The sequence below is a fragment of the Nanorana parkeri genome, unplaced genomic scaffold (assembly GCF_000935625.1).
Source record: "Nanorana parkeri isolate BGI_ZX_2015 unplaced genomic scaffold, ASM93562v1 scaffold69, whole genome shotgun sequence".
NCBI lineage: Eukaryota > Metazoa > Chordata > Amphibia > Anura > Dicroglossidae > Nanorana > Nanorana parkeri.
The window spans coordinates 1,376,553-1,398,920 of record NW_017306337.1 but is presented as its reverse complement, the minus strand read 5'-3'; the positions used below and the strand labels follow the sequence as shown (position 1 = coordinate 1,398,920).

The 22,368-nt window shown below is 41.3% G+C and overlaps 1 protein-coding gene across 2 annotated transcripts in view; it reads left to right on the top strand.

Moving 5' to 3' along the window:
- Positions 1-22,368, top strand: part of CLCN2 (chloride voltage-gated channel 2) — a 147,117-nt gene that overhangs the window by 56,307 nt on the left and 68,442 nt on the right. The window contains exons 1-5 of one of the 2 annotated variants that reach the window (XM_018576553.1): positions 3,899-3,972; positions 4,236-4,392; positions 11,679-11,810; positions 13,001-13,129; positions 18,562-18,695. In XM_018576553.1, the coding sequence (XP_018432055.1) occupies positions 4,236-4,392; positions 11,679-11,810; positions 13,001-13,129; positions 18,562-18,695 (552 nt within the window). In that variant the 5' untranslated portion in view covers positions 3,899-3,972. Of the gene's footprint in view, positions 1-3,898; positions 3,973-4,235; positions 4,393-11,678; positions 11,811-13,000; positions 13,130-18,561; positions 18,696-22,368 lie in introns of those variants that run through there. The other variant, XM_018576552.1, reaches the window with a different exon arrangement.

Here is a 22,368-nt window from a genome sequence, read left to right as displayed (position 1 = left end):
TTTTTGGTTGTCACCAGAACAGGAATAGATGGGAGATCTTTCAATGGGGACACTAGTTGTGGGGACCCTGCTGACCACCAGGGATTTCTTCTCGCTTCCTGCTGTGGCTGTCGGACTAGAACTGAAAGGAAATCTCCCCAATGGGACACAGATGGGATAAATAGGCTGACAGGTTAAAATCTTCCTTTATTCTATCCAAACTAAAAAAAAAAGTTTTGGCTTCAGTTCTACTTTAACTAAGAGTAGAGTGTGCTCACTTTGCAAAGTGAACTGTCGCTTAGCTTAGTGAAGAAGGTGGAGCTAAGGGAAAATGCACTTTGCCAATCATGCGTAAGGAAAATAAACACGCAGGAGTTATTCTGACAGATTATTGGCTGATTGCTAGGTATGTGTATATACATATATACACATAGAAGGAGGCCACCTACCTACTGCATATAGTAGAAAGCTAGGTAGCATTTCATTAATAGCCACATTATCTTCCCAAGACAAAACCTAAAGTCTCTCTGTTATCTGTCCTACCTTACTGTTTGAGCTGAAAGAATTGTATGTTCACTCCCCCAAATCATTGCTATTGTAATAACCCACCTAATCAGTGACTATACAAAAAAGGGCTGTTTCCTTAGAGAATTTGTTCCACGGCCTGTTGACTGGACTGCGAAGGAGAAGCAGCACACTGATAAGGTCATCAGTCTGCTTTCCCTTACTAAGAAATCATGTTCAATGTTTAGCTGACAAGCACTGTGAAAGCAATATTGCCCTGATGGGCTTAGAGTGCTAAAAATCCTTTTCCCAATCTGGCCATTACAGGAGACTAATCTCAAGACCAGGTACAGGCTAGTACTAAGCAGTACAGTTTAATACTATACATTTGGTTATTTTTTTTAGCAGCTAACCCGAGATTTATCAGAGAATTATCTCTCCACTTAACCACAAATAATTAGTCCTGGTAGCATTCTTTAGAATATTAACTAGCACATTACGTTTAATATGATGGGATGCCAGTAAGAGCAAAAAAAGGGGATTTTTTGTAACTTAGGTTTTTTTTTTTCTTTTAAAAGCTCTTTGTAACATGCTAACTCTGTGTTAAAGGTCTGATGCCCACATGTCTTCAAAGGGGGCCTTAAAGCAACCACAGTACAAGCGAAGGAACATAAAGTGAATACATTCTTATCCTGATGAAAACAGAGTGTGCAAAGGCCAAACATATATCCAAAGTATATTTTTAATTTGCGGGGTGTTCTATATTAATCTCTGCTATATTATTTGATCCGCCCCCCGTCTGAGACTGAATAGCCATTTCTGGTCCATCCCCAGGTCCTGGGGCTAAAAGTTTCTGTTGTCAGGACCTTATTTGGACTCTTGGTCTGAACTGATCATAACATCCCAGCCATCGCAGTCAGAAAATCGTAATCCATTCTGTTACTAGAGCTGAAATAGATCAGACAGTATTCTCCTCCACTGCATAGGTTTCTATTGATTACAACTCTGGTGATAAGGAGGAGGTGCCGGCTGACTGCTCATTGAACGTTTCTTTAACTAAAGCCACTGCGGCTACAAGAGAGGAAGATGAGATTTTTGCTGAGCTGGTATAACTAACCATATCATGCACAATTATTTTTGTGGATGTCCACACAATATTTATATATATATTTTATGCAAAGTGCATTACAATGGCTTAATACACAGTAAATATAAAATAATGTAATATAAATAATGTGAATATTAATAGACCTTTGCAACTGTTTGATGACCAGTATTAATCTTAAACGAGACCTAACCTCAGATATAAATGATCATGTTGAAGCGAACTTGTACTTTGCACATACTGGATAAAGTAACATGTTCATATTATAGCGGTTACTTTAAGTAAAAAGTACCCACGTTCCCTCTACTCCCATGCTGCCCAAGCCAGCACCAGACCACTTGAGAAATTGCCTGTGCTTTCTGGTATGGGGAATCGAGACACGCCTCCTGAGATTGAGGGGAGTTTGCAAAGCCCTGTGAGTGTGTGTTGACTTGGATAGCCTATTAGTAGTTTAGGGTAGTAGGGAGAGCAGGGAAGAGAAGTACTGACTACTGATATTCCCTCCTGAGAACCTGTTATTTCACCTAAACAAAACTCACAAAGCAGCCACTGCTTATATTCCTTGTCCTGTGGTCACATAGGTCAATCCCTCTTGTCGGTGCAGGCAAAAAAAAGGGCACACTGCAGCTTGATACTGATTCTCACAGAAACAATTGTTGCACGAACGACTGGTATCACAAGCTGGATACTGTCTAATCCCGAAGTCAAAACATGCTGTAAAAACACACAGACTCCTCCAACGCTAACATATTTCACCAAATGGCGTATTCATAGAGATCATCAGCCGCTTGCTGAAACAGGTTAAGAGTTGGAGTCTGTGTGTGTTTTACAGCATGTTTTGACTTCGGAAATGAACAGTATCCAGCTTGTGATAGCAGTCGTTTGTGCGGCAATTGTTTCTATGAAAACTAATATTTCACCTGTTATAGACAAAGTACATTCTCACTTTAAGAGCACGAATAACTAAGACCAGGGTTGCACACAGCACCATAGAATACACATTAGTTTGCTGCGTTGCCATTTATACTCCATAGCACCCCAATGCAATGCCCTTGTGTAGCAACGTTCAGTAACTTTGCGCTGTGGTGCGCTGCGTTCTGAAAAATAGCACAGGTGTGGTTTTTAAAAAGAACTTTTTTGTCCGTTCTGCTGCGTTAATGCACCACACAGGTGTGAGGCTGACCTTAACCCTTACCTCTACCAATGCCATTCATCTTCATTTCTCCTTAGAAGGTTGCTTCTATCTTTGTTAAGACATCATTAAGTGTCAGCATCTACTTTTTGGACTAAGATTACTGTGTAAAATACAATCACATAAATGGTACTGGGCACACAGTAGCCTTCGTGTTCTGTGTTGTGTACATACTTTGTTTGACAGAGACCTGACAAAAATGTTCTGTATATTAGCCAATCAATTTGCAAATCCGGTGGATCATTTTTTGTACAGTTTGCCTAAATATATTTTATGCAGTTCAATCTGCAGAGAATCATATGATCCAGGAATCAGAATAGTCTGGGTTCTTAAATTTCGTGAAGCGCACAGATATGGAAATATTCAGGCATATCAACTATTTGCAGTTCAGTTTTCTGATTTGTAAATCCATTTGCTACCACAAGAGGGAGCTGTTGTACTTCATAGTCTTGCTGATTCAGCATACTTCTTAAAGGTTTTTCTTTTACATGTGAAATAATCTACGTAAAATACGCCCCGAAGTTCGAACCTTCATACAGAGTAAAGCTATTAAATGTGTATTTATGGACTAAATTGTTATAAACCTTGGTGAATGATATTGGGCCTTAGGCTGACAGCAGAAAAAAAAGACGTTCTAATGTTCACCAATTAGGGGCTGAATAGAGAGCATCATAGACGCATTCAGCAGATGAGATCCAACCATTGCATATGTGTATGCTTGGTGTTCTAAAATCCCTGTAACTCTGAGATACCTGTTGTTTGATATGCACAGTTTTCACATGTGTGGGTCGCATCTGTATATTGGATGTAATTTTTTGGACAGTTCTTTATTGTATTCTCTATAAGCATAAGAGAGGAGCAAACATGTTCAGATTGACCAACTGTTTAATTGACTGAGAAACTGAATCTTTCCATATGGAAACCACTATAAGAAAAATAATTTTAAAAAACGTGTGTGTGTGTGCGTGGCATTTGTAAGTGTGCATGTGCAGACTGCTTACATCTGTACATCCTCTGAAAAAAATCACTCTTTGACTCTGACCCTCCTTTACTAACAGACCATATATTACTCTTGTCTCCCTGTGTGTGACAGTGATGGGGAAGCAGCATGTCAACAACACTGAGTCGTCTTTGTGCATTTCTTGCACATGGAGTGTGCCAAATTATTGAAGTTGGTAGTAAGCACTGGCAGGTAACAGATGCATGGTCTGTCTTGAACAAACTGGGTTTTCTTATCGCTAAACAGCATGCATATTTTACTGTATATGAAAGTCCATGAAATTAAAGGAGCCTTCGATTGCCTATAGCCACCTTTTTTATATTTGCGGTGTGAACCAAATTAGCATCTTTGTGGCTGTATTTCAGTGAAGTGCTGGTTCACGTCTTTGTTGTGAAGAAGATACACTCCGAGAGGAGAGCTACCTGTGATAATGGTTACATTTTTGTTTTGTACAGATGTATGGGCGCTACACTCAGGACCTTGGACTTTACGCTAAAGAGGAGGCTGCTCGAATTCGGCAAGAAACAGAACGCCGCAAACCAGGCAGAGAGGACCAACCACGGGTAGCAGAGCTAAAAGAATATGATGAGAGCCGTTGTGCCAAGTGTAGAAGTATGTATGCTGGATGTGCAAAACCATGTCAACATCAGAATCCCTAAAATTAGATACACAATTGATTTCACGACTGCTTTTATAGTTGCATACTAAGCAGACACATGGAAACATCAATGAATGCAGTTATGTACGTTTTTATAATGTACCTGAATCTGTTTTACTACTTCTAGTATAGGTATTGCCTTTTTTCTTGCCTTCTAAGTTGAGGATATTGTATATACCGAATACTGTGCCTGTAGGATCCGGTTTGCACCTAATTCAGGTTTTTAGGTGTGCATATGTATACATTTCCCCCCCCCTTACACTGAAAATGATTGTACTATACTACCCCTCCCCTTTGTCAATATTTATATTTCTTTTAGTCCAGTATTTACTGTTAGATTAAATAAATCGGCATCAAATTATACTTGTATGAACCATCTTTTTTTTTCATTTGTTTAAATGTTGTGTAATCATTGTGTGTTTTTGTATAAACCTGCCCAGTTTTGTTTCTCTTAATAAACAGCTTTGTAGCCCAGGGAAGTTTTAATTGAATGTTAAGGATAATTTGCAAGGGCAAGAGGGTCAAAATTATATTGCATAAAACAAAAGCCAAAGCGTATGTCCAGTTCTTTTTTACGGAATGAAGAACGGCGTACAAGTGGGCCATTAGAAATGAAAGAAAGTTGCTTGTGCAATATACTATAATCATACAACGATGTTTCTTCAAGAAGCTCTAGTTGGTTATTGAAGTGGCTAGCTTTGTAGCAACCCACCTACTCTTTGTTGTGCTGTAAGTCATGTAGAGTAAAGGATACTTGGTCTTGTAAAGTAGCTTAACTGAATAATGGAGAAAATGTTACCTAATGCCTGGTCTGTTTGTATATAGTACTATGCAAATGTTTTTTAAGTACTTATGAAAAGTGCTATAAATTGATTAAAAATCAATGACATGAACAGTTTTTATATACCAAGTAACAACTTACAAAGTGCCTACACAGAAAAAACACAAATCAAATCAATACATGGTGTGTCCACCCGATGCCTTTTAAAACAACCAATTCTGACAGGTACTTGCACACATTTAAAGTGACACTAAACTCAGGAGTTAAAGGAGAACTATGGGGTTAGGGCTTTTCCCCATAGTTCTCCTTAGGGTAACGGGAGGACACAAACTATGGTCCTCTCGTCATCCTAAGCTCAGTATACCGCGAGCTACAGCTCGCGGTATACTGAGCCACCGCAGTATACCGCGAGCTGCCGCTCGCGGTATACTGAGACGCCGCAGCTGAAGCGGATCCCGATAATTATGTCTTGATCCGCCCAGCTGCGTAAGTGACAGCTGGCTCTGCCTATCTAGAGGCAGAGCCAGCTGTACCCGCCCCCTCCCCCGTCCGTTCCGCCAGTCAGCGTTGGAGGATCGGAGCGGGGAGAGGGGAATCCAGTCCCTCCCCTGTCACGGCAGAGAGCTGTGATAGGATCGAGAAGTGAGGGAACGCCAGTATGTGTTCGCTCACCTCCCGATCTACTGAGCCGACCTGTGACAGTCTCATTGTCACAGGTCGGCTAGAACTATGAGGTGAGTGAAAAGCACTCACCTCATAGTTCTCCTTTTTAAACCTTAAAAATACATTTAAGTACCTCAACTATTAAAACAAAGTAGCTTTTTTGTGCATCACTCAGCTGTAGATCCTCACATCTCTGAATTGGTGCTGACACCGTCCTTCCTTCTGGAGGGTGGCTACTTTTGTTCCCCATGGTTCCTGTGTGTGGGGTAAGGTAGCCACTGCTTAAAGCTTGGTCCTGTTATGGACTACAGTGTCATATTTACTTTACTGATTTTGTATTGCATTTTTAAAATTTAACCCCTGAGTTTAGTGTCACTTTATGGATTTTGCAGGCACATTGTCCAGTGCATGATAAACCAACTATACCAAACTGGTGCTAATGATCAATAAGATAACATGCAGGTTAAAATACAATCAATGAATAAAACAACATCTATCTAGGTGCATTGTATATGGGTAAGGAAAAGCCACGCTCTACTAACAAAACAAGTTGAGATTGCTGAAAAAAGCTTACACAATGGAAAGACTGGATTGAGATGGAGAACAGCAGCAAGACACAGGGTGGTCTTACTGAATCAAGAAGGTCCCAATGATGTTGAGGATTGAGAACACTGGTTGGCCAAGGAAACTTGTGCTGCAGATAGGACACATGGTGCTGACTTCTATTCACAATCAGCAGATGTCCAGTGGCACTATCAGCACAGACTTGGCAGAACTAGTGGGACCCTGGCACACCCATCTACAGTCTGGAGTAGTCTGGTCAGATCTTCAGGGAAGACTTGTGACTTAAAGACCTACTTCCTATGCAGAAACCAGGCCAAGTAACTCGCCTATGTACAAAAACACAAGAACTGATGTGCAGAAAAATGGCAGCAGGTGCCCTGGGCTGAAGAGTCCAAATTTGAAATATTTTGCTGTAACAAAAGGCATTTTTTACCTGCAGAATGTGAGTGAGGCACAATGTTACGTGTCTACAGACAAAAGAGAAGCACAGTGCAGATTCCGTGTAGGTTTGGGGCTGCATTTCTGCATATTGCCTTGGGATTTGGTCAGAATTGATGGTCTTCCCAAGGCTTTAATGCACAGGCAGATATTTATCCATCACACAATACCATCAGGTTGATCGGTCCCAAATTCATTCTGCAGCAGGACCCAAACATACAGCTAAAGTCACAAAAAACTATCTCTTGAATGAAAAGAAGAACAAGGAATCCTGAAAGAGAGCGGTTATGGCCCTCCAAGAGCCCTGATCTCCATCATCTCCACATCACATGAAGAGATGGAAGCAAACAAAGCAGCTCAAATCCACAGAAAACTGTGGTTAGTTTATTTATTATTGGTATTTATATAGCGCTGACAATTTTAGCATTTTACACCGTGCACTTGCCCTAAAGGATCTTTCAATTTAAGGTCCCTATCTCACATGCTTATATATGAGGGTCATTTTAAACCGAAACCATTTACCCTACCAGCATGTCTTTGGAGTGTTGGAGGAAACCGGAGTACCCGGAGGAAACCCAGGCACGCACAGGGAGAACATCAGGGGTGTGGAAATTAAAAAAAAAAAAACTACTTGTCCAAGGACTAAAGCGGGGGCCGAATCTACTTGTCCCTCATGACAATCTACTTGTCCCAATACAAAAAAATTGTTTTAATCAAAACTAGAGATGCACCAATATCGTTTTTGGGTTTCGAGTATGAGTACTGATATTTTGCTTTTCGTACTCGCCGATACCGAGTATCGGTGCTTCCATTGGCATGAAGCAGGCTTCCTGGGCAATCAGGAAGCTGGGCAGCGGGTAATTACATGCTACCCAGCTTCCTGATTGCCAGGGAAGCCGACTCCATGTTATCTGGCCAGCTTTATTGTGATTAGCCGGGAAAACGGCTTCCCAGCCAATCAGGAAACCGGGCGGCGAATAATGACCTGATTGGCCCTGAAGCCGTCTCGATGTTCAGGAAGCAGGGCAGCGACTTATGACCTGCCTCCCGGTTTACTGATTGGCCAGGCCATTCCCGGCCAATCAGGAAACTGGGAGGCGGTTCATTAGTCGCTGCCCTGCTTCCTGATTGCATGGGAAGCTGGCTCCATGTTCCCCCTATGGCATTGCCGGTCAGAGGAAATCTTCCGCTGACCGGAAGTTCCAGTATTGGGGAAGGTATCGGAGCATTTGGGCGTGTACAAGTACTCGCCCAAATACTATGTATCGGTGCATCCCTAATCAAAACTGTATTTGACTGTGCTAAATAGAGCTTCTCATTGGTCTTTTCGCTCGCAAATTGCAAGCACTCACTGGTCAGGGTGGTCAGGTGACCACCCTGACCAATGAGTGCTTGCAATTTGCGAGTGAAATTCAAAATGCACAGGGCAGGACTGCGGTACGGGGTACAGATAGTACACCTGTACTGGCTGAGGGTAACGACTGTTCGCCGTCAAGGTAGGTATAGAAGGGGGAAAGTGAACTTACCCTTTAATGCGCATTGTGCATGTAGGAGAGCACTGCTGCCTGGCTACCACAATATGGCGCACAGAGGAATGGCGGCAGCACTCAACGCATACACACAATGTCCTAATAATGCGTTTATTTGCATGCAGATGGCAGGGGTTGGTTTTACATTTGTTTTTGGTTTTTTTACTTTATCACTTTTATTTTTTCAATTTCTATATATTTTATTATTTTTTATAACTTTTTTTTTAATTTTTAACTTTTTCCCCACCTAATTTTATTCCTATCACATAGGGGGTTAAAAATCCCTTATGTGATAGTTTGGAGGTGACGGGTTCTCTCTATGGAACCTGCGCTCCAACACAGAACAGATGTTCTGTGCAGTTCCTGACAGCTGAGATAGGTGGCACTGTGATCACAGCACCACAGTCTCAGTGATAACACAGAGCAGACGAACAGACGTTCTTCGTCTGCTCTATGGGCTCTATGGTGAGCTCATGTGCCGTGGTCACGGGTCCCCCAGAGGAGCGGGGGACCCCGAAAACCACGGCGGCAGGGGCCGGACACGATTGCCGCCGCTCCTTTCATACAAGTGATCAGATCACATGTATAAAAACGAGCCTTACCTCCACGCTGTACATTTAGCTCTGCTTGTCCGGAGCAGGGCTACAAGTACAAAAAAAAACACTCGTCCGGCGCCCGAAACTGCATGTCCCGGGCGTCGGGCGAGAGGAATTCCACACCCCTGAACATGCAAACTCCTTTCTCCTAGATGTTTGGAACAACCTATGTGCTAAGTTCATTTTGATAACTGTATACAAATTGGACAAGTACTTGTACTTGGTCTGGAAAAAATGGTATCAGTGCATCCCTAATAAATTATATTTTATATATAATCATACATTAAAGCAGGGATGCACAAATCCCAGGATCTCCATATGCTCCTTTAAAAATGACAGCTACCGCCTGACTTTTGAGTTTTTCTCTAGTCTAGTCTTGAGTGAGCCGTAACAAGGACGTGGCAATACCACTCTTGGCCTCACTTTGCACAGAGATTTCCCCGCTTGTGCAACAACAATCTCAGGCCAGCAGACTGAGAGCGATCGTCACTAGGGTTGGTTAACTTTGTAGTTAACCTCTTACATACCAAACGTTCGCTGCCACCACGTGTTTTTTCCCCAGCAACTGCTGTGACAATTCAAAATACTTAAAGCCTATGATACTGCTGTCCCCACAGACAGGAATGTGACAGGATTCACTATACAGAAGCGCTCTTCACAAAGGCAAGGATACTTTAAGTCAGGGCTCAAAATTTCCACTCGCCTGCTCGCATTTGGCGAGTGGAAATTCCCGTCAGGCTTGCGGTCTAGAAGCGCGTACCTGTCTCGTGGAAGCAGCTGCTCCTGCTGGTCTGTCTCCCTTCCTTTCGGCCGGAGCTCTTTACTGAGCTCCGGGTCGAAAACAAAGTGATTAGTAAGGTCTGCAGACCTTACTAATCACACTAGATCACCAGGGATCTGCCTGCTCGCCTCCTCCCCGCAGAAAGGCAAGCAGGTGAGGGGGCTTCCTTGTATTATTTTACATTGTGGGGGCAGGTGGCAGGGAACGGGGGGGTGTATTATTTTATATGTGGGGGCAGGGAGCTTTATGGTAATATTGTTAAAGTTGTTAATATTTATTCTTATAACTTTATTTTGCATAAAACATGTAACAGTGTCATTGATCAGATTATTTAAGAGGGTGTGTTTAGGGGCAGAGTTAAGGCCATGGGAGGGTAGGGGATAGGTTGGCAACTGGTGGCGAGTAACTCTTAAGGCCTGGCTAGTAGCTCAGGACTTGAAATTTTGACCTGACTGTTCAGAATATATATATATATATATATAACAGTAAAACAAAAGGGAAAAAGAAGAGAATACTTAACAGTCCTGGGTTTAAGAGTTCTGACAGAGTTCAATAAACAAAACAGGAGAACAGGCTCTTCTCCAAGCAAGGCTTGCACAGATGATTTTCAGATATCAACGGGGAACTCTTCTGGGATGTTATAAACTTCTTGATGTTGCAGGGGTTCCTTTCCTTGATGTCACCAAAACAAGAGCCACCTGTAGCTGCCTTGCAACATTATTTTTGTCAGCCCTCTAGGGGGTGTCACGGAGCCAGCCTCTAGGGCCTATATGCCTATATGATGGCCTATCATATAAGCCTATATGATGTCCTCTGCTCCTCCCAAACTGTTAAATTCATAACTAAGAGGATAATTGACTATTCATATCCAATACAATCTGACAACCCCTACATTATGATGCGTCATGAAGTTTGCATTAGATTGAAACCAAACTTGCCAGAGATATGAATGATGGGGGTGGGGGGCAGGAGGTAAATGTTCCCTGGGGGATTGTAATCGATCTATTTTTGGCATGTCTGTTCTCGTCTTGACGAGACACATCTATTTGTGTACTTAATTTTACACTCAGTTTTATGACTGGAGTGTGACCTGGGTCATATTATCCTTACCAGGCCCTCCGGTGTTTATCTAAAGCTGTCACTTGCTAATTTGTTAGGGATTAGCTGAGCTGGGCAAAAGCATTACCATGCATTAGTGATTTGACACCGCTCATAAAGTCGTCATTGCCAGTCCAGACCCGCACCAGGCGCTCGGGATCGGCAGAGGGGTGAGCGCACACCCACACGTATAATACAAGTGATCGGGCATCTCTTCAAACGCCAAATGTATGTAAACTGCCATCGCTGGTTGTTTACAGTTCAAGCAGGTGGGAAAGGATGTTTAAAAAATGCCTTAAAATGGCTTGGCAGCAGGTGGTTAATAACTATACAGATTACAGGCACCGTTTAGCTCAGGGGTAGCCAAACTCCGGCCCTCCAGCTGTGGTGGAACTACAAATCCCATGAGGTATTGCAAGATTCTCGCAGCCACAGACATGACTCCTGGAGAGAGATGCATCATGGGATTTGTAGTTTCACCACAGCTGGAGGGCCGGAGTTTGGCTACCCCTGGTTTAGCAGATCTGTTTTTTTTTGGAATTTGAAGAGACCTGAAGAAGAATCAGGCTAAGATCACCTATAATGAAAGACTGCATTTGCTTTAGCTAGATAGATTTTATAGGAATAGGCTCAAACCTTATTATCGTCGCACCAGGTACGGTACTTGGTACCTGAACATCCCTAATGAATAGTATACTTTGATCTTCTTTTTCATATATCTATACCAATATTTTCACGTGATTCTGTTTTTGTAGTCTGTTTTCTGATTATTTTTTTTTTACTTTTTCAGTATGTTGCGTTCATACTCAGCGACTTTTGTTGTCACATATTGGGGAAGACTGGATATTCCTTATTCTTCTGGGCTTGCTGATGGCTCTTGTCAGTTGGGTCATGGATTTCACTATTGCAGTTTGCCTACAAGGTAAGCTACTAGTATATTGTCTCTTATTACCTAATTTGACCTTACTGTTTTTGTTTAACCATTTTTTTATATTTGATATTCGGTGTAACATGTGCTCCATCCAGTACATGTAAAAAAAATGGCAGTGTAGTGGGTTTTTTTTTAATCCCTTTTGCATTACTATGTTGTGTGGAAGTCGGTCTTTTAAACAGAATAGTTGTGCATGTCTTTTGATGGCATAATGACACATGTACAATCGGTATTCACTGTTTATTCTTAATATTGCTTGTATTGCCATTTTCTGAAATTACAGCAATATTCACAAAACTAATAATTACTATGAGTAATTAAATAAATTACACAATTTTGTTTTGAAATGTAATTCATGTTCTTAAAAATATATATTGTCATGTTAACAGTGGGCAACCCTATTTGCAAATGGGCAGCTGGAGCAGCTCTGGCAATGGGCTTGCTTAAGTGTGCATATGTGTCTGTTAAACCAAATGGGCTGTCCACTCTCCATTTTGAAGAGTGAAGGTTAGGCTTGGTTGTATGCAGATTTTCAGACTTGTCAGAAAAATCCTTCAGCAATAACAATTGTGATTGTGACATAACAAGTGTTCATAATCCCTTCATAGGAGTACTCCTAAATGGCCCTAACCTTACCTGAGCAATGAGCTCATGGATTGGGTAGAATTTGGCTTAACTACAACAAACAATGTGATGTTTTAAAAATAATGTTTAGCATAAAAAGTTTCCTTCTGTCCTTTACTGCCTTGGAACAAAATCTCTTTGCAAAATTAGAAAATGCATTTAAGTCTTCTGACCAGAATCATAGTGGTCAAGCAGGAATAAAATACCCCTACTCATTAAGTGAGGTTTTTGTAATACAGTTGTGCTCAAAAGTTAGCATACCCTTGAAGAATTGGTAATATATGTACCATTTTTAAAGAAAACATAAGTGCGCAGGCCTTTTAATGTTGGCCACTATAGACTAGAATATCAGAGAAGAAGGAAGCACCCAAATTGAAGGACATAAATATGACAGAGAAGGAAGGAAAAGATCAGTAGATACGGGAAACCTGGCATAGGCAATTCCTATGAATGACATTATATTATGCATCATTTTTATGATTCTCCTTCCGTTTTTGCCACCTTTTCACCACCTTTATTGTCTATGTAAAACATTGTCTGGTATTTTTTTTTTACAGCTCACAAGTGGATGTATGGTGGTTTGGAAACTAATATTTTTCTACAGTACTTGGCCTGGGTCACATATCCTGTCGTCCTCATTACTTTCTCTGCAGGATTCACACAGATCATGGCGCCTCAGGCTGTAGGTATGTGCAATGCTTCATGTGTGTCTTGAGTCACAGACGAACAAGGTATATAAAGATGTTTACCCTTGCATTGAAAGGCTTGAGAAAACACAGTACTATGAGTGTTCCCTTAAAAACCTTGATAGTTGTGGATATTATTGGCTAGCCGTTTACTAGTCCCATTGACTTGCAGCTCACCTCCAGTGAAGGCAGTTATTCCTACCTATTCTGTTTGTTTCAGTTAAAACTCTTGTTTTATTGGTTCTATGAGAAATGTAAATGTATTTTTACATAGCTATGCAATAATTGCAAAAGCTGCGCAGGACATGCAGAGTCCTTCGGTGCCCTCCCTCTTTTAAGCATTTCTTTGCTAATTAAATTAAACCTGTGCTACAAAAATACACAGCCGTTTATTGCTGAGCTTTTTATTCTGATGCTTGTAGTTGCCTGGCTTCCATTCTTATCCCAATGGCTTTATCAGTTTGAGTCACTTAAGACCTGTGTCAACAAGCTTCTGTTCACTTCAAGCAGGTTTTGCATTCCTATATAAGTCCATGGTAAGGCAAAACCCACACAAAGTAGGTCAATTGCAGGTTAAAAAAAGATGAAAATTTCTCAGCCCAGATTTCCTTTAAGAACAGGTGAAAGAGCAGCTTTCAATAACCAGCTCAGCCCGGAAATGTTGAAGCTATGTGAAAGTCAACTTGATGTTACATTTTCAGTGATTCTTGCAATTACGCAGAGTCAATGTCGTGTGCCTCTTAATAGATCTGAAATCATTTTAAGCTTGCTAGTCATTCTGTGCAGCCATGCTTTCTCTGAATTTCAGGTCACATGCCTCTAAAGCCTTCAGTAAGGGTGCATCAACAGCGTGTCTAATGTCTTCCTTTCTAGATGGTTAGAAGCATGCCTAATAGGAATAGGTTAGTCCTGGAGTGTACATGATTGCAGTGTGTCTACATGTTAAAGTATATTCTGTTCTGTCACTTTTTATTCTGGCTGCATTTGACACTCCTATATCTTAGATAATTGTTATTTTGGGAACCCCAGGTACAAAATCGCACAAGTGTATGTCAGATGTCGTCTTGCAAAAAAAAACCCACAATACCTCAACACATAACCAAGGACAGGCAACAACCCTGCTATCATCATGTAGTAGATGCCACTACAGAAAAGTTAGAAAACTGGTCTGCACATAAGGCTACAAAGATCCATGTCACCCTCATCACTCCCTTTATTAATAAAATTGACTCCCCCCCCCCTTTGTTAGGTGGTAAAAATGAAATCTCTACAATTGAAAAACTTTTGCTGTAAAAGTTTTTTTTTCTTTTATTGAGAGACAAAGGATTCAGTGACATTTGGTTATAGCTCTCAGTCACACAAAAAAAGGCCGGCACGTACAGCTTCGTGCTGCGTGCACGGCCGTATGGGACAGCTCCCGGGAAGGACAGGTGCGATGGATCCTGTCTGTGTTCAAGCCGGGACACCCGCACCCGTACGGACCTGCACTTGGGGTGCGCTTTGGGCGGCGTACGGCCGCGCACTCCCATAGAGAAGGTCAGGGGCTGCGTACTAATCACACACAGCACCTGTCCTTCCCGGGAGCTGCTCAATACGGCCATGTACGGAGCTGTACGTGCCGGCCTTTTCTCGTGTGAATGAGGCCATACTGTCGCCTAAAGGAGGATTTGGACACTGGCAAGCAACAAAAAACAGTGACAAGCCTGGCATACTCTTTCCCACTCCCAGCATGCCTCAGTTTTATTGCTAGTGTCTATGGGGAATTAACATCTTTTCTCTACTGAGAGACTTGTTACTAGCCAATTTTTTCTAGAAGATTTTTTTTTTTCTTCTTCAATCAAGATTTCATCTACATTCTGCTGGGCTGGTCCCTTTTATGCAGCTATCCGGATTGGTGTATTCTCAGCAATGGTTTTGTTAGCTGTACCCAGACCCCACTGGACCAAAGATTGCAGGGCCTGCCTGATATGTTACCTATGGACACTGGCTCTGATTGTGGTATTTTTCCAGACCTCTTTATACCACTTGCCAAAGTTGAGGATTTCTGTTAGCCTAGTTAGGGAGGAGCCCTAGACACCCTCATGATACAGGGGACTTAGATGCTTGAGGAATCTTAATTTCTGATTAACATTCTGGAGCTTCAAGGAAATTGGGTGTCTCTGCAGTGCTATACATCTGGATCAGATGCCAATCAGAATCCACTTCAGCAATGCCATACATCAACTATCAGAGAAACCAGGAGTCCTGCCATGCCAAAAGAAGTTGAAATGGTTCTGCCTAGTCAGAACTGCACATTCCAGCATTGTCTGTCAATCACAACCCAGGCATGGAATATTGGCAGGCAGAGTTTCTCAGCCAGCAACACCTGCACATGGAGGCGTAGTTCTTACACCTGAAAGTGTTCTAGAACTTATGAAACAGGTGGGGGGGTGTCTGATGTGGCCCTCCTGGCCTCCAGGTTCAAAAATATTCTGGATAGTTTTATCTCCAGGTATAGCGAGCCTCTGACAAAAGCAGTAGATGCTCCGGTGGCTCTGTGGCATCAGTAAATCTGATCTACCCCTTTCCTCGCCTGAATCTCTTTTCCTCGCCTGCTCCAGAGGATGAAGATGGAGGCCATTCCGGTAATGCACATAGCTCTGGACTGGCCCAGGTGGATGTGGTTTTCCAACTGGATCAGATGAATGGTATTGGCTCTATGAGCTCTTCCAGATTGAACGGATCTTCTGTCCTGAGGACCCATTTTCTATACTGCTTTATGGTCGCTAGCTTTAACAGCATGGCTGTTGAACCTCAGATCTTGAGGAACCTGAGCCTCTCAGACTCTATGATCCCCACAATATTAAAAGCCTGGCAGTCTTACTTCCCTTAAAGTGACATTAAAGTCACATTTTTTTTCTCTCACCCCAATGTTAATTAAAACACTTACCTTAAATGATGTCTCTTAATCCACTCTTCCTGTCCTTTTCAGCTTTCTCTCCAGCTCTGCTGCGGGTCTCCGATCCAGCGCTGACTCCTCTGTCCTTGCTGGCACTTCCTGTTCCACGGTATCTGCATGCGGGTGCACGCGTCTATAGACTTACCTTGCGTCTCTCCTCGTCTCCCGGCCGAAAATCCGAACTGCGCATGCGCCCGCCCCAAGATGCTTTGCGGCCGTCCGAGCGCTTTCGGATTTACGGACGGGAGCGTGCGGCGAAGACAGCGGTAAGTTTACAAAAAAAAAAATTATTTTTTGCATATATCTACTGCTTGCTAGCAGTAGATGCATGCAAAAAAAACGAAGGGTTTAGAAACCCTTTAAGATATATGATCGCACATGGAAAGCATTCTTCACTTGGTGTGAGGAAAGAAACTTTCATCCCTATAAGTAGTTCATGAGACAAATCCTGGCTTTTTACAATTAGGCCTAGATCAACAGTTGGCCCTAAGTACTTTTAAGGGTCAGTGCTTGCAATTTGGTTCCAAAGTCTGTTAGCTTCTCATGTCTTAATTAAGACCTTCACACAGGGAGTTTCTCCTGCAGGTCTCTACGTCTGCCCACTTAATTCTCCATGGGTTTTGAATTCTCTCAGCGCACCTCAAAAACTGCCATTTCAACCTACCGGGAGTTTCCATTTTTCCTCATTCACTAAAATCCTGGATCCTTTTTGTCATCACCTCTACAAAGCATTCCCAAGGTGGTCTCAGCCTTTTACTTTAACCGGGACATTTTGCTCCTGTGCCTCTTTTCTTCACTAATATAACAGAGGGAGATTTCCCTCCCCGTGGATGTAGCTCAAGCTGTACCTCACAGCTACTGCCTCCATTAGAAAGGCAAACTCATTTTTGTTGTCCCCCCTTTTTTTTTTCTTAATAATTTTTATTAAGCATTTTTTAACCACCACAGCATAAACATTTTTAGCAGGCACAAAACAAATATTAAAAGAGGAAAAAAAATAATTGTAAGCACTGGTTCCCCTTAGAGGGGAACCAGCTTCTCGCTCCACTGTTTCTCTGTGGCTTGGACAAATCATCTTTCAGGGCCTGTTCACACGACGTCCGTTTTCTGTGCTGACCTGATCCGTACGCTCCTGCACTAAAAACGCATCCCAATGTATCCCTATGTGTTTTATGGGCTACAGTTCTCACGTGCGCAGTCCGTTCAGGTTACGACAGAAAAAATACTGCATGTCACATTTTGTCCGATCAGGAAACTCAAAACGCGTCAAAAACGCACTGCACTGCAGCTAACATACTAACAGCCCCACTCCAGCTAAAAAAAAAAATATATATATTTTTTTAACTGGACCACATCAAAAACGCAGCAAAAACACTTAACACTGCGTCTGCAGATCCGCACCTGATCCGGACCTGATCAGGACCTGAAACTCATGTGAACAGGCCCTTAGGCTTATGATCTAAACGATCAGGTTTCACCCTTTTCTATCCAGGCACAGTCTACTAAATTTGTGAGTGCTTCTTGGGCTTATCAACATCAGGTAACTACTTCCTAGATTTGCAATGCTGCCACCTGGATGTCTGTTCACATGTTCTTGAAGTTTTACTAGGTGGATGTTCAAACCTCTTCTGATGGCAGCTTTGGGCTTAGAACCTTTCAGGCAGCTCCTTGTTGAGCTTGTTAGCACTTTGTTTGCTGTGTTGCCCACCATTTAGTAGGTCAGCTTTTGGATGTTTCAAATGCCTTAAATTCTGTGGTGCTCAATGAACGAAAAAGTAAACAGGATTTTTCTACTCCTTTTGTAAAATCCTTTTTTTTCTCCTAATGCTCACTCTACACTCAAGAACCAATTAGCTGCATCAATACATTTACTTACTTAACATTCCTACATCTGTTTCTTGCTGTGTTTATAACACATGTATTATGCTCTTTTGTCATACATTCCACTCACCATTTTAATTTGAATGGTTGAATTGCAGATTTCCAAGATAGATGTATATGTATATATGTATTTATATAGTATATGCTAGAAAAATAGAATTTAAATTAGAAAAAACTGGAGAAAGCACATTCTGCACAAAATGTGTACATTTGCCTGTAGCCACAAAATACAGTACAAAAATACATGTGCAACAGAGAATCTGATTTGAGCAAGTTCTCAGTTTTATAAATAGGTATTTTAGTCATTCCTGATAAAGAAGCAACTGCTGAAATGACCTTACACATACACACCAGTCATCTGTTAGTCTTCTAGTAGAAATCTTTCAATTATACTCATGTTATACTGTGTGTCTGCATTTCTTTAGTTAATCCTTAAAATAACAGTCCAATGGTCCTGAATTCTTGGAACTACTATGGGAAAAGGGCGTGTGTCACCCGAACAGAGTACTGCATAGCTAACCTCGGTGGCACTTACTGCTTACTGCAATGCTGCTGTCATTTGTGTCCCTTCAGTAGACTCTTACTTATTATCACCTTGTTCTATATTTTCTAGGTTCTGGCATTCCAGAGATGAAGACTATTCTGCGTGGTGTGGTACTAAAAGAATACCTCACCCTTAAAACTTTCATTGCCAAAGTCATTGGACTTACTTGTGCCCTTGGTAGTGGAATGCCACTTGGAAAAGAAGTGAGTATGGTGCCTTTTTAGGTCATTTTCTGGACTCTTGGTCATTTTCTGGACTTTTGGTTTACCACAATGTCCTATTTATCATAAAGGTTTATTCTGCTGTTCAGTAAAAGTTGACTTTAATCTACCAAGAAATAGAAACCCACATGAGTCCCCCACATCTGCTTTGCTCGCTGCAAATAGACAACAGTTGCCACTGTTAATGTTGCTGGAAGTAAAATTGGTTCCGGCAAGGAGTGAATGTGGAAGACACTATGGAAGTAATTGATTAATTTCTCTGGTTCTCACAGAGGAAGGATGGGTTGCACTAGGAATACTGTAATTGTAAGAAGAAAGTTCAAGTAAAGAAACATGATCTTATGTTACTAAAACCATTGACAATTACTCATGACAGTAACCCAACATAAAATATAAGGAACATCTTATTTTAGTAGCTGCAATAAGTTGTAATTCTTTTACTTATAGTGAGAAGCTGAAAAAACAAAAGACTAATGGCAGGATCTAAAGATCTGCTAAAGGAAAACTACTTAATTTTACCAGTACAAGGACAATATTTAAAAGTATTACAAACATAAAAATCAATTCAAATACCAACAAGCAGTAATTCATGTATTAACACATTTAAAGAACTATGAGGTGAGTTCTTTTCACTCACCTCATAGTTCTAGCCGACCTGTGACAATGGGACTATCATAGGTCGGCTCAGTAGATCGGGAGGTGAGCGAACACATACCGGCGTTCGCTCACCTCTCGATCCTGTCACGGCTCTCTGCCGTGACAGGGGAGGGGCTGGATTCCCCCCTCTGCTCTGTCTCTAGATAGGCAGAGCCAGCTGTCAGTCACGCAGCCGGGCGGATCCCGGCACAATTGTCGGGATGCGCTCCAGCTGCGGCGCCTCAGTATACCGCGAGCTACAGCTCGCGGTATACTGAGCCTAGGGTGACGGGAGGACGCTAGTTTGTGTCCTCCCGTTAACCTAAGGAGAACTATGGGGAAAAGCCTTAACCCCATAGTTCTCCTTTTAAATGTTTCCTGATTTTGAACAGACATTCAATATCAATTTTAAGGTACCAGGGATCCCCGGCATAAAAATGATACCTTATTTTGTTTGAGAGCTCTAAGTATGCTCATCTTTTCTTGATAGAACAAGGTAATATTTAAAAAAAACAACTTTACTTTTTAAGGGGGAATCATTATAAATCATCAGCTATTATTAAACAGAAAATAATTGAGAATCCATTGCTTGCTGTATTCCGTCATATAATTAAATGAAAGAGCATAATCGAGCCTAGGCTTATGACAGGCGAGCCTCCAGTAGGTCCTGTGCTTTGTCTAAGCTAAGATGTCGAAGCATGCTTGTCATGGCCTAATTGTAAACACAGGAAAGAATTGCAATTTGTCATTTGAAGCTGTGCATGGGATTTAAAGGATAAGTATACTTTCAGATAGTGCCCCTCCACTTCCCTATTCATCGCTTTGCTAAACATACTGTATGTTCCCCCATCACACTTGTCCATTTTCATGTAGTAAACCTCCAAAAACAGTTTGGTCACATTTGACAGGCTTTTACACCAGTTGTTTCTTTTTGATAAATACCATCATTTATGGATCAGACCACTGATTTAGTGCAATAAATATCTGAAAGTTTTGATGCTTTCAAAGAAACTATCGTTACTAAAAAAATTATAAATCTTATTGTTCCATGAAGGAACAGTATTTTTATATCTTGGCTCTGATACTAAACATTTTCTGTGCAGCTTGGAGTTATTAAAAATTCACAAAGCGCTACCTATGGTTGTTGAAGTGTGAATTTTGCAGACCTGCAGATTCCAACTAAGGTTTTGGGGTTTTTTGTTTTTTTTATTCCACTGCAGGCGACCTCTGGTGGAGTAGCTGGAAGAGAGTCTTATATATTCTAGCAGTGTGCACTTATAGTAAAACAAATATGATGAATGCAGTTCTTCAACACACATTTGGCTTGATGCTGGTCTTCATGATTTTGAAAAAAAATATAACCTTTGAATTAAGTAACTGTTAAGTAACATTTTTTGTTAAGTTTGCCCATGGAGGATTGGATATGTTGTAATACTGAAAAATTATTTAGTTATCCTGACATTGGTATGACAATACATGAATCCTCTGGTCCTCCTTTACCTATAACATTTTCTGAAGGGAAAAGCGGTAAAGTTTTAAAGTACTTTCACTAGGCCTACTTGTTGTGCCCATAGAGGTCCAAACCTGAACTGTATTGTGATGAATTGGTAGGGCATAGGGTGACACTAATAGTTAAAGGGAACCTAGGAGGATAGAAATAAAGGTGCATTCATTGGTGGTGTCCTTTAAAGAGGCTGGCTCTTTGGCCCTCTTATTAACAGTCCCAGAGGCTAAATTTTTTGAGGCCAACTCTAGGCAACACTTTGTTTTTTTTATAGTATTGCATAGCGGATGGAAGGGTTAGCACATATGTCAATATTTTGTTGCTGTCGGAGACGCTGCTTTGAGGATATCATTTCACTTTTAATTGTTATTAACACCAGGACAAGAAATTAGGGAAATAGGGGTCAAAGGCATGCGCATAAATAAATACCTCACAGATTCAGGTCTCCCATTACTTCTTGCCCCTCTGATCACCTGTCGCTTGCACAGGAAGTGAGAGGCAATGTCCCCAGTAAAAACATAGCAATTAAAACCTTACAGTGGTCCAGTCTGGATTCCAGGTGCACATACAAGTCAGCAATGGCAGCACTCATATTTCTTTAGGTCCTTTTAGCATCTGTAGATAGCCTCATAGGTTCACTTGAAACAGGAGAATGCAATTAAGACCGTCAGATTTAAAGTATCATCCAATATCACCATGACTTCTAGAGGCAGGAGTTTAAAGTTCCTTTCATATTTTCATCTTCTGCAAGGTCGTGGTCACAGTCACAGTACAGGACAGTCCAGGCATTGGAAAACATCATTGGTTGGGTGAATGTAAATGACTTCAGCAGAAATAATGTTTTATGCAGTTATGGTCCATTTTGTGAATGCACTGCTAAGAGATTAACAGCATGTACTACTCATAATTCATGAGATGTTGCTTTTACGTGACATGGTTACATATTCACTAAATATAAATCAGAATGACTTACTTGGCAGTGCCAAAAGTTCATGATGGTCGCTTTAAAAAAAGAAAACAGTTTGTTTTGTTGGACAGCTACCATACATTATATAGTACACCCATACCTTGTAGCCATTCAACCAGCTTTCCACATAGATGATTATTTGCTGTATATATTTAAGGGACAGACCATGCATTATGACCTTGACACCTTAACGTTTATTGAAAATAAATAGCAGGAAAATAATAGGCCCTTGTATAAATAGTTGAAGATTCCTTATGAACTAAAATGCATCTCAATGTTACACCACGTATAACTCTTGCATGATCTTATTTTACAGCATATGTGGCCGTGAAAATGCAGAGTCTGTAGTTACCAATGGATATCTTGCATGCCAGTAAGATATAATAGCTAGCAGCACGGACACATGGAGTAGAGATTACGCATGCATTATCTTAAAATCGTGTTACCTGCAAAAGTAATTCATAACAGCATTTATTTGTCTGAGCTCAATATGTTTCAGTCAGCAGTCTGCCAAGGCACCATTCAGTCACATTATTTATCAAAGAGTG